Source organism: Lutra lutra, chromosome 3 (genome assembly GCF_902655055.1).
Source record: "Lutra lutra chromosome 3, mLutLut1.2, whole genome shotgun sequence".
In the NCBI taxonomy this organism is placed as follows: Eukaryota; Metazoa; Chordata; class Mammalia; order Carnivora; family Mustelidae; genus Lutra; species Lutra lutra.
This window is the reverse complement of record NC_062280.1, coordinates 189,089,979-189,102,843: the sequence shown is the minus strand read 5'-3', so window position 1 is coordinate 189,102,843 and position 12,865 is coordinate 189,089,979. Positions and strand designations below refer to the sequence as shown.

Here is a 12,865-nt window from a genome sequence, read left to right as displayed (position 1 = left end):
CTCAGCTGGGAAGGGTTTTGGCCTGTGTGTATGTGTTTTTGTGCTGTGAACTTCTGTGTGTCATATTTTGCATGGAGATTTGCTTTTTTGTTTCTGGATGTTTGGGGGCTCATAATTTCTCCAAAGTGTTTGGACTTGTTTTTTGAAGCAGCCAACATATGTACTGCAATCCAGAATTCGAAAAGTAACTTCCTACACTTACTGGTTGAACACAGTGGACACCTAGGAGAAGACTAATGTTGATTAAAAATCTATACTTTTCTTTTCCCCGTGAAGACATGCAGGAGTTGTGCCCTCCTTTCTTCTCTCACTTCCTACCTGGGCCTGGTCAGCATAATAATTCAGTATTTCTCAGTCCTAGGACCTAGGAAAGTTTGTAAAGTATATATGAGAGAATATAGAGGTAACATACCTACATATGTATTTGGGACTATTTTCAGACTGTGCATAACCACAAAACAGAATCAGTTGGTTAAATCCGTTTAATTGGTTTCAGCCCCCATCTCTTTTTATTTTGTTTTCTTCTTCTTTTTTATTGAAGTAGAACTTACAAGGAGCACGAGTTGTATCGCTCAGTGGATTTCACATTTCTGCACCTGCATAACCACCACCAGGCCCACACAGCACATTTCTGGCACCTCAGCCGACGGTCTTGCCCACCTGTCCCAGCTGCTACCCCATTGCTTTCACCTCTGTCACTGTGGATTAGTTGTGACTGTTCTAGTTCTTCTTATTAGTGGATTGTACAGTACGCGTCAGGCTTCTTTAGCTCAACATTATGTGCGCCAGATATTTTAAATACAAATGGAATAGAACTGAATTTAAAACATTAACTACGCTGGGACACCTGGGTGGCTCAGTTGGTTAAGGGCTGCCTTCGGCTCAGGTCATGATCCCAGCGTCCTGGGATCGAGTCCCACATCGGGCTCCTTGCTCAGTGGGGAGCCTGCTTCTCCCTCTGCCTACCACTCTGTCTGCCTGTGCTCATGCTCTCTCTCTCTCTAACAAATAAATAAATAAAATCTTTAAAAAAAAAAATTAACTACGCTGCCCTCAATAATGACAGGTACTATTAAAAAAATTTTTTTAATTAGGTAATCTTTGTGCCCAGTGGGGGCTCAGATTCACAACCCCAAGATCAAGAGTCAAATGCTCTACCAGCTGAGCCAGCCAGGGAGCCCAGCGATAGATAATATTTTTAAAAACGTACATAATGTGGTATGTGTGTATGTATTGGGTTGTGATATAAACGTATTTCTCACTGTGGTCATGGTCAAAGCCCGAAAAAAGTATTATCAGGGGCTTCACTGTTATTTTTCCCCTTAGCTCTTAAGTGTTTAAAAAAAAAACAAACAACTTCTATTTAAGAAGGTAGATAAAGGGCAGCATGTAACTTTTCAAAGGGAGAAATTAAAAGAATAAAGACACTGAGGACATGGCGTCACACAGTCCACATGCTGCTATCCCGCTCGTGATGCTCATGTGGGTGTGGTAGTGGTGTTGGGGGGCAGCGGGGGGAGCCCTGGCCTGACTGTGCCCCCAGCATAAGGATAATTGTAGCCTAGTTTATAACCCTCTCCAGTGTTTCAGGGTGGGGGCCTTTTGTGCCTGTTAAGGAAGCAGGGAGTTGACTAATAACGGGTCCTCTTGATCTTAGGAGGAACGGTTCCATAGTTGCAGAATCCGAAGTTGACGTAGAGGGGGAAGGGAGGGGAAGGAGAGCCTGTGTGCACACCTATGCAAGGGAGGGCAGTTTAATCGGGATGAAGAGGCAAAGAGGTCAGCACTGGGAATAGAGGGGTAGGGAAGGGTCCAGCGGGAGATGAGAAGTAAGCAGCAGAGAAAGGACTCGAGCCGTGGCGGCGGGCAGGGCGTGTTGGCGGTGGGAGTGAATGGCGGGCTCCTCTCTGCACAGCTCTTCTTTCTGCTTCATTCATCCTGTTGCCCCGGCTTTTGTCTTCCACTGTGACCCAGACAGAACAAACAGGATATGAATGACAGGAAGTTGTTTTAGTACAAAAATAACTGAGGTCTCATTTTGGAATATAATGGTGGGGCCCTTGACATATGGCAAGGGCGATATGGGCTTAGGTTTTCAGAATATGTTGTGTATTCTTGGCCCTTGTGTGGCTTGTACATTTGGTACTGAACATCTTTATTGTTTTCTTATTGAAGACCCAGTGTATCTGCCCTGAAACTTGTTCTTTTCCTCCTATTGTCTAATATGGAACCGAATACATGTTCGTTGTAAATGTAACAGCATTTGTAGTATCAGAGCATGTAGTCTTTTTTTTTTTTTTTAAGGTTTTATTTATTCATCTGACAGAGAACAAGCAGGGGGAGCGGCAGGCAGAGGGAGAGGGAGAAGCAGGCGCCCACCGAGCAAGGAGCTCGGGACCCTGGGATTGTGACCCGGGCCGAAGGCAGCTGCTTAACCAACTGAGCCACCCAGGCACACCTCAGAGCACATAGTCTTATCAACATTTTTATTAAATACACAAACTGTAAAGTTACCTAATTGGTTTCTTCCCTATATAGTCAAGGGTAATATAATCATGTTGTAAATCCAGTGGCTACTTATCTGGTAATTTCTTTCTGTGGTTATCTTTATATCTTTATACCTGTCTTCGGCACGTATACATCACCTCCTAAGGAAAGTCGGAAGAAAACCCTCGTGCTCCCAGCTTCACAGCTTTTCTCTTTTTGTGCTGTTTGGTACTCAGAGCACAGCAACTCACCTTCCCTTGGCCTCCCACGTGGCTCTGAAAGAAGAGCTCTGTTTACTGTTAATGCGAAATTGCTCGTGTTCACTTAGCTGGTAACTTCTTTTTAGTGAGTGAACTTCTCTTTCGAGGTCAGTCGTCCACAGCTGAACACAGGATGGAGTCCTAGTTCTCCAACTTCATAGTCTCACTGAGGTTGCATGAGGGTGAGGCAGCCAGCCAGTTTCGCAGATACCTTCTCTGACTTTTTTTTTTTTTTAAAGGTTTTATTTATTTATCTGACAGAGAGAGAGATCACAAGTAGGCAGAGAGGCAGGCAGAGAGAGGGGAAGGGAAGCAGGCTCCCTGCTGAGCAGAGAGCCCGATGCGGGACTCGATCTCAGGACCCTGAGATCATGACCTGAGCCGAAGGCAGCAGCTTAACCCACTGAGCCACCCAGGCACCCTTCTCTGACTTTTTTAAGCCACGTCTGGAATAGACGCTTCCTTCCCCGTATCCTAATCCAGGCAGCGATGTCCTTGTATCATGACACAAAGCCATTGGCTGGGGCTTGTGCTTGTGAGGTCGGGAGGCATTCCCTCTCTTGGGCCTCCTTATTCTTTTTTTTTTTTTTTTCTTTCTAATTTTTTAAAAAGATTATTTTGAGAGAGAGAGAGAAAGAGAGAGAGCAAGTGCAATTGGAGGGGAGGGCCAGAGGAAGAGAATCTCCAAGCCGATTCTGTACTGAGTGTGCAGCCTGACATGGGGCTCCATCTCACAACCCTGAGACCATGACCTGAGCTGAAACCAAGGGTCTGATGCTTAACTGACTGAGCCACCTAGGCACCCCGGGCCTCTTTATTCTAGATGCTTTATTATTGCTTTGTGAGGCAGAGGAAGAGGTGATGGCTGTGGGGAGTTAGATATCTTGGAAGTAGTAGAAACAAATCCTGACAGCTCTTTAAATATAGATTCTGGCCTCCAAGGAATTTGCTAAGTCTTCTTGTTCCAACCCATTCTTTTAACTGAACCAACAGTTAACCCAGTGTTTTTTTGATAACTCGTCTTCAAAATAAGATGCTGCTGGCCATGGTCATTGGATTTTAATTGTTTTGCTTGCTCAGAGATGAATTTAAGACACAGAGTATGCAAGCCTACAGCAGTCCTTCTGGAAACCCCTTGAATGCATGGTCCATAATTGCTGCTGCTGCTGCTGCTGCTGCTTTTTTAAAAAAGATTTTATTTATTTATTTATTTATTTATTTATTTATTTATTTATTTATTTATTTGAGAGAGGGGTGTGAGTGAGGGCAGGGAGCAGAGGGAGAGGGACAAGCAGACTCCACGCTGAGTACGGAGTCTGACAAGGGGCTCGATTTCATGATCCTGAGATCATGACCTGAGCTGAGATCAAGAGTTGGACACTTAACCAACTAAGCCACCCAGGTGCCCCCATAACTGCTTCTTAGACAAGGAAGAAAACATTGTGAGGGTGGGCTGAAGTGGTTAAACTTAGGGTTCACAGGAGTGAGGGGAATAGCCTTTGTTTTAGATGAGTCATTCTCTTTGACTTCTGAGCAAGTACCAGTTTTCACAGAAAACGGCTCTGTCATTGTCCATTTTCTTCATGTTTTCCTTTCTTCTGAACCCATACTAATTAGATGGGTTGTGAGCAGGACAGCAGCAACAGGGTCTGGGGAAAAGCCAGCCCCATTCTTCCTACCTCCACAACATTGGACTGACCACGGATTATTTTAAGAGCAGAGCTGGTTTCTGTCACTTCAAGAAGTGCTGAACAAGTAGACTGTGGGATAATGTTTTTTTACGGCTATACTTTGTGGGCCCTTAGATTGCGAAAGTACTCATTACAGGAGTTTATTTTATTATCTTTACTAAAATTTAAGTAAAAATAAAGGTGTTTGCTATGATAAGTAAAAATATCCAAAGTTGTATAGGGTTACTCTTTCCCTTCATGGTCCATCCCCACATCCTGGAGAACACAAGTGTTACTAATCTGTAGTAATTCCTGTTGCATCAAACTGATTGCTCATGGAAATACACACACATATATGGTAGTTTTAGTTTTTTAAAAAAAATGTGCTCATGGTATATACATTACTCTGAAACTTGTTCTGTCACTTAAAAATCTTGTAAAGATGCCCCTTGGGGGCCATAAAGGACAAGTTTACTCGGTGTTCATAGCTGTATAATATTCTAAATGTGGATATTTTGAACTTTATTTACCTCCTTCATATTCATGAACATTTTGGGTTATTTTCCTTTTTAAGCCTCTATAAACAGTGCATAATAAACAACATGACACATTTTTTTTTTAAAGATTTTATTTATTTATTTGACAGAGAGAGATCACAAGTAGACGGAGAGGCAGACAGAGAGAGAGAGAGAGGGAAGCAGGCTCCCTGCTGAGCAGAGAGCCCGACGTGGGACTCGATCCCAGGACCCTGAGATCATGACCTGAGCCGAAGGCAGCGGCTTAACCCACTGAGCCACCCAGGCGCCCAACATGACACATTTTTAAAAAGATTTTATGTATTTATTTGAGAGAGAGAGCATGAGCAGGGGGCAGGGTTAGGGGAGAGAGACCAGCAGATTCCCCACTGAGCAGGGAACCTGACAAGGGACTCCATCCCAGGACCCTGAGATCATGACCTGAGCTGAAGTCAGACACTTAAGCGACTGAGCCACCCAGGCTCTCCACAACATGGCATATCATCAGCTTAAATACTTGTTTTCTTATTTCAATAGGGATGGTCTGCGAAATGGGAACTCTAGGTCAGAGGCTATTGTGTTTTTAATGCTTTAAATATTGCCAGGTTGCTTCCCAGAATGTTATAACAGTTCACATTCCCATTTTTTCTATGTCCTCCCCAGGAGAGTGAAAATGGTATTTCACTGCTTTCAATTGTGTTTTGCTGCTTAAGAGTGAGATTTTTCAATTTTCAGATGTTTGTGTTTCTTCCTCTCTGACTTGCCTGTTCATATACTTTATCTATTCTTTTTCCTTGTCGAATAGTTGAAGAGTCTGCGTTGACACCACACAGACTCAGAAGTCAGGCTTCCATTTATTGTGTTGAACTCTTTTTTTTTTTTTTTTTGCTTATACAACAAAAATTTATTGTCCCACAGTTCCCGAGGCTAGAAGTACAGGATCAAGTTGTGGCTGTTTGTCCCTCTCAGATTTGTCCCTATCAAATCTGTCAAAGATAAAAAGATCTTGTGGTTTGCAGGCAATCTTGGGTGTTTTATTGGCTTGTAGATCTCTTCCTCCATCTTTTTAAAAAAAATTTTTTCTAATTGTGTTGAATTCTTTTTTTTTTTAATTTAAGATTTTATTTCTTTATTTGACAGACAGAGATCACAAGTAGGCAGAAAGGCAGGCAGAGGGGGGTGGGAAGCAGGCTCCCTGCCGAGCAGAGAGTCTGATGCGGAGCTCGATCCCAGGACCCTGGAATCATGACCTGAGCCGAAGGCAGAGGCCTTAACCCCCTGAGCCACCCAGGTGCCCCTATTGTGTTGAATTATTAAGCAAAGTATTTATCCCTTGTGGCTCAGTTTCTCCTCTTCTGTCTTTCTTTCTTTTTTTTTTTTTAAGATTTTATTTATTTATTTGACAGAGATCACAAGTAGGCAGAGAGGCAGGCAGAGAAAGAGGGGGAAGCAGGCTCCCCACTGAGCAGAGAGCCCAATGCGGGGCTCGATCCCAGGACCCTGAGACCACGACCGGAGCCAAAGGCAGAGGCTCAACTACTGAGCCACCACCCAGGCGCCCCATCGGTGTCTCCTTTTCTAAACAAGGATCATACTAGGACCCGCCCCCCGAGGTTGTACAAGTTTTACATGTGCATTTGGGATATTAGCATGGAGATACTGGCTCTTATGAATATATATTTGCTTTTTATCATTGTGACCCTTCCAGATAATTGTTACTCCCTGGCTCTGGGGCAAAGCCCTGCCTTTCCTGAGCCACATTTTCTTTCTGCCTATGTTTTACTTGGTGATTCCTTCAAACACTATTTATCAGGCGTCCCCTCTGTTTAATGCATTTGTTGTAAGCCTTGGGAGGAATGGGAGGAACTTTTAAGGAGCTTTGAGTTTACTTTTAATCAGTGACATAGTGGAGCTGTCAATGTATCTAAGGTAGATGATAGGCTTTTAGGTCATTTTTGCTTCTGACGTTGTCCCTTCTTTCCCATTAAATGGCTTCTCTAGTGAAGAATCTGTCCCTTGGATATTAGTGGCAACATCAGGATGCTTTGAGTCTATTTTGGCTAGTTTTTGTTTTTTTTTTTTTCCTTTTAATATGTCTGCATCCCTGGTTGTCCTCTATTGTACGGACCTCATAGCAGTCATCTGTGCTGTGTTCATTTCTGATCTCAGATACAGTCAGCTTTGACAACAAGCATCTTTGAGAAACCCTCTAGGAACTGTGTCTGCGTTTAAGAATCCATCACTCTTTTGTAGTGTCTGAGATCACAGGATCTGTCTTTGTTGAAGACTCGAGCAGGAATTCAGAAGTAGAATGTGTGACTGGTGGTGGTGGCTTGCAGCACCTAGTACTGACATTTTTGGTAGGAAACATCATGGGTTGTATACAAAGTATAGCAAATTCTTTGGGTTCAGCTAAATATATTCTGCACGCACATGTTCGGCTCTTTTGATGTGAAAAGTTAGGAGCAGTGATTGGCAAGATGGAGTCAAAAAGTTGTCCTGGGGGCGCCTGGGTGGCTCAGTGGGTTAAGCCGCTGCCTTCGGCTCAGGTCATGATCTCAGGGTCCTGGGATCGAGTCCCACATCGGGCTCTCTGCTCAGCGGGGAGACTGCTTCCTTTCCTCTCTCTCTGCCTGCCTCTCTCCCTACTTGTGATCTCTCTCTGTCAAAAAATAAATAAAATCTTAAAAAAAAAAAAAAAAAAAAGTTGTCCTGTCCCGTGTGTGGAGAGAGCCTGCGTCAGCTCATATCGAACGATTTGTGGGAATGTAGGAATGCTCACCTCTAGAAGCCGTAAAGCTCCCACTGAGAAGATCAAGATAAACTTTGCTGTGCGAAGAGACTCTATCCGTCATCTTATTCAACATTTTTACTTAGAAATGGAAGTGGAGTTCAGAGAGGTTAAGCGGCTTGCTCATGTTCACATAGGTAGGTGACAAGTGAGCTAGAACTAGGACACAGTTTCTTAGTTGGTATTCTGGTGGTCCTTTCATTTTGCTAGACAGAGACAGGTGGTTTTCAGATCTGGTCGTGGTAGAGTTTGGGTCATTGCTGAGAACCAACCTCTTGTGACAGCTTCATGACTGAGAATTTTAGGAAGCTGCTCAGTTTCTCATGAGCTGAGATCCAGCAATATAATTAATAGATCAAGTTCAGCCACCAGCAGAGAGGACAGGACACCCTCCCCACCCTCCCCACTGATGCCGCAGTGACTGTCACTGCCGCATCACATGCTGAGATGTGAGTCGGTCTGTGGGGATAGAACAGGTAAGTGAGGCATCCTATTCCGAATCTGTGGACTTAACCATGGAGATTGAGGGTAATAGGAACAGGACACAGATTTAGAGGCACCGAGTATGAAAAATAATGTGGTTGGCAATGACTTCCATCTTGTGAATGTCTTCGAAATGTCTTTCTGTTCCCAAATTCCACTTCTCCAGCTCCTGTCTCTGCCTCCCTTTGTCCCACTTCCTCTGTGGCTTCTCTTCTCACCATCCCTTCAGTGTCGGGGCCCCAGGGCTTCTGTCTTCAAACCCCTTCAAATTCTCCCCCAGGGAATTTCAGCCACTCTGAGGCTTCTCTGTCCCCACCTCTAGACTGATGTTCTCCAAGTCTGTAATTTCAGCCTTCCTCCCTGCCTCATGCTTATGTGCCATTTCTCTGTCCACAGGCATTTATTTCCGTGCTCGGTCACCTCCACAAACCCCTTCCTCCTGACTTACCGATCTACGTGAGGACTAGGCTTTGTTATAGGTGGGCTCTGCTGTGTGGTGGGGGGAGGCAGCTGTGATAAAGAGCCCATTTGGGCCTCTTGGCCTTAACCCTTATAACCCACTGCCTCAGTCCTGCCCAAGGGGTTCTTTTAAAATGCAGAATCTGGTTATTTTATTCCTTTGCTTAAAAATAGTGCATTTGGATTTTGTGGTTTCTGAAGAAGATCTACAGTCCCCAACCTACAAATCCCAGATTCATTTCTCTTTACTTTTCCCGTCATGCCCCAGCATTCAGTCGTAATAAATGACTTAACCATTGCTCAGGGGAGACTGTAGCTTTGTACCTGCAGGAACCTCCTCCCACAACTCCCTTCTTTCCTGCCAGATGTTCTTGGATTTCAAGGTGGGCCTTCTTCTGGAAACTCTTCCCTCACTGCCATCCCCTGGGCCAGGTTAGCACTCACTGTGCCGGATGCTATCTCTGCCATTCTTATCGCCTGTTTATAATCTTCTTTGCTAATATTCCTTGGGTATAGGTGCTGTGTTGCATTCATATTTGTGTCCCTAGTGCCTGACACATAAGAGGTTCTCAGTAAGTCTTTATTGAATGGATCAGCAGTGCCCCCTCCTGCCTGCCATAGACACCGATGGCAGTCATTCAAGATCTGTCAGTTTCTCTATCCCACCATTCAAAACATACTCCCTTCTGGGCTTATATCTCAGTCTTCGCTGGACCCAAAATTCTTTCTGCCATCTGGGCTCATTTCCATTCTTTGTCTGTCTGTGCTGTGCAGCCTTTTCATTCAGCCCCAAATGCTCGTGTTTTCCTAAATTTTGTGCTTCAGAGCCACCCCTTTATTTAGAGACTGTCTCCTCTTCCTTTGCTTTACGGAGCCTTTCGTGATAGTTATGCTTAATTATTCTCTTCCGCTTTCTTTGATTGTTTTTGACCCTCTAGGATCAGGTCTTCTCGTGTGCTGCCCACTTGATAGTCTGTCCCTGTTCCTTGATGTGCTGTTGACTCTCCAGAATGAGAGTGGAGTTGTCTGGTGGCCTCACTCTTCCCGATGGGACAGATATGTTCAAACACCTCTGTAAGAGGAGGGTTTTTTTAAATGTGATTTTTAAATTTTTTGTTTCTCTTGTTATCAGAGTACCAGAGAAGCAGAAATCAAACTGAAAAGTGAAAGCAGAGTTAAACTTTTTTACTTGGACCCAGATGCCCAGGTACGAACTATTTTTTAATGTTCACATTTGAAAACTAAGCCAGGGAAAGAAAATATTTGACAGATGATATGTTTCATTTATTTATGGGTTTGCATGTTTGTTTACTTTGGATTTATAAGCAACATAACAACAATATAGAAAATTCAGGGGAAAAGGAAAAATAAAAAACAACCATAATCTCATCACCATACCACAATGACTGCGAGTGTTTCATATTTAGTAGATTATTGAAAACTGAGCGATCTATCCAGGATGTCCTCGAGTCCACAAAGAACATATAATTTACCCCATAAAATTACGGTCAGAAAATAATAAGCATCATTGCAGATTCCCTGCAGGCAGTGGTGTTTCCTGACTCATCCAAGGCACATACGAGCCACATCTGTGCCCCCAAAAGTCCGAACCCGGCGTGGTAAGGACCTCCAGAGCTGCCCCTAGGGCATGATGGTTCTGCTGTATTTTCCCCCCTTTTGTTTGCAGTCTTCATGTCTGGATTATTGAGCGTGGTGTTTTTCAGGGTCCATCCATATTGTAGTGTGTGTCAGAATTTCCTTCCTTTTTAGGTCTGACTAATACTCCACAGTATGGGCAATATACCAGATTTTGTTTATTTATTTGTTGATGGACACCTAAGTTGTTCATAACCATAATTTCTAAGCTCTGTATAATAACCCATTGAGTAGGCATACCATCATTTATCTAATCATTATTATAAGCTATATAAACTTACAAAACAGTAACACTGTTGTGATTAAATGAGTATATATATATATATATATATATATATATATATATATCTTTTCCATATTTTACAGCATTTCCTTAGGATGTGTTTATTAGGAGTTTTTTTTTTTTAATGTGAGCATATTTTTGTACATTTTCTTTTAAAGAAGCTTGACTTCACATCAGCCGAACCCGAAGTGAAGCCATTTGAAGAGAAGTTTGGGAAGAGAATTCTTGTCAAGTGCAATGATTTATCTTTCAATTTACAATGCTGTGTTGCAGAAAATGAAGAAGGACCCACCACAAATGTAATTTTCCCTTTTAAAAAAATTTTTTTTATTTCTTAAAGATTTTTATTTATTTATTTGACAGACAGAGATCACAAGTAGGCAGAGAGGCAGGCAGAGAGAGAGGAAGGGAAGCAGGCTTCCCGCTAAGCAGAGAGCCCGATGCAGGGCTTGATCCTAGGACCCTGGGATCATGACCCAAGCCAAAGGCAGAGGCTTTAACCCACTGAGCCACCCAGGTGCCCCTGTAATTTTGCCTTTTAAAAAATAATTTACAAAACTGTTCAGAGGTCACCAATGTGCCGATTGCAGTGTGGTCTGGACCGAAAATCCTAGTTCCTGATGGAGAAATGCAGTGTTTAGGTCAGGATGCCGGGGGTTGTTCAGCCTCAGAGACGGGATGTTTGTGACAAAAGATAGGGACAGAGACTTTCTCTTTGACAGTGATTTATAGCAATCCTTACAAATAGGTTGAATAATTTCTTCTTCGATAGCAACGCTCTTTTCCCCCGATAGTTGGAGCCATAGTGATGGTCTGGATGGTTTTGTTTCGTTCAGGTAGAGCCCTTCTTTGTTACTCTGTCCCTGTTTGACATAAAATACAACCGAAAGATTTCTGCCGATTTCCACGTGGACCTGAACCATTTCTCCGTGAGGCAGATGCTGGCCCCCACGTGCCCGGCTGTGATGAACGGTGGCAGGCAGAGCTCGCCTACCCTTCAGGACATCCTTCATGAAGCCTCCATGCAGTATCCGAAGCAGGTGGGGGACTCGTGCCCAGCAGTGGTCCTGCTTCGACTTCCTTCGCACGTGCTGTGTGAATGCGTGGCAAGACGCTGCAGTGCACAGCTGGGTCGAACGAGACTATGGAGTTTATTGACTGCGTATATGATTAGCTGAGAGGACAAGAAATGGCATTTGACTTGTCATTTCTTTTTTTCTAAACTTTCTGCTAGTTGCTCCCCCCACCCCGCCATATTGCCTTTTTTTAATTTAATTTTTTTTTTTTTTTACTGGGTCGGGGGAGAGCACAAGCAAGGGGAGCAGCAGGCAGAGGGAGAGGGAGCAGCAGGCCCCCTCTCGCAGCAGGGAGCCTGATGCGGTCCTCGATCCCAGGACCCCGGGATCATGACCTGAGCCCAAGACAGATGCTTCACTGACCGAGCCCCTCAGGCGTCCTGCCAAATCGCCTCTTTGGTAGGACGATGACCTAGTGACAAGCACCGGGTGTCCCTAAGGGGCTGTACTGTGTCCGCACTCTTTGCTGCTTTAGCAGGTTTAACGTTCAGGGGCTTTGTTTAACGTGGCTGTGACTTGGACCCACTAAAGAAAATCATTTGTTCCCTAGGGGATATTCTCAGTCACATGTCCTCACCCTGATATATTCCTCGTGGCTAGAATTGAGAAAGTGCTCCAGGGCAGCATCACACACGGCGCCGAGCCATACATGAAAAGTTCAGACTCTTCCAAGGTACGGCTGACTTTTACACTTTGTGATGATGAAGAGCAATTAGAAAAAAGGTCTGTCTGTCAAAACAGAAATGCTTAAAGAAATCAGAGTTGGGCTGTATTTATATTCTGGAAGATGTACTTACTTACATAGGTTTACTTACATAGATTTACTATTCCACCTAACCTGGTGTGTCCAGTTTTCAGTGAAAAGTAGTCCCGTATGTATATAAAATGTTTCAGTTGCCCAGACATCCTAAAATAATTGCCAAAGTTGTTGATGTGTCTCTTGGATTCTGGAATTCCCTTTGGGTCCGTTTATGCTGAAATGTACATGGAGGCTGCACATGGGAAGGGTCTGGCGCAGGTGGTCTGGCCAGTAAGGTCAGTGCTTCAGTCCCCTGTATGGTCCCATGGGACAGGTTATGGTGGCAGAGGTGGTGCGACTCCCATAGAAGAGGGAAGGGAAACACGCAAGATGTGTTTTTGGTGTTTTTCCTTTCTTTGGTGTATGCTTCTTAGTTGGGGAGTGCC

At 43.9% G+C, this 12,865-nt stretch overlaps 1 protein-coding gene across 30 annotated transcripts in view; it reads left to right on the top strand.

Annotated features, from left to right (window-relative positions):
- DOCK9 (dedicator of cytokinesis 9) overlaps positions 1-12,865 on the top strand; it is a 282,088-nt gene that overhangs the window by 166,413 nt on the left and 102,810 nt on the right. For all 30 annotated transcript variants that reach the window (XM_047720303.1, XM_047720297.1, XM_047720295.1 and 27 more), the window contains exons 10-13: positions 9,798-9,872; positions 10,763-10,903; positions 11,441-11,644; positions 12,231-12,353. In XM_047720303.1, the coding sequence (XP_047576259.1) occupies positions 9,798-9,872; positions 10,763-10,903; positions 11,441-11,644; positions 12,231-12,353 (543 nt within the window). The remainder of the gene's footprint in view (positions 1-9,797; positions 9,873-10,762; positions 10,904-11,440; positions 11,645-12,230; positions 12,354-12,865) is intronic.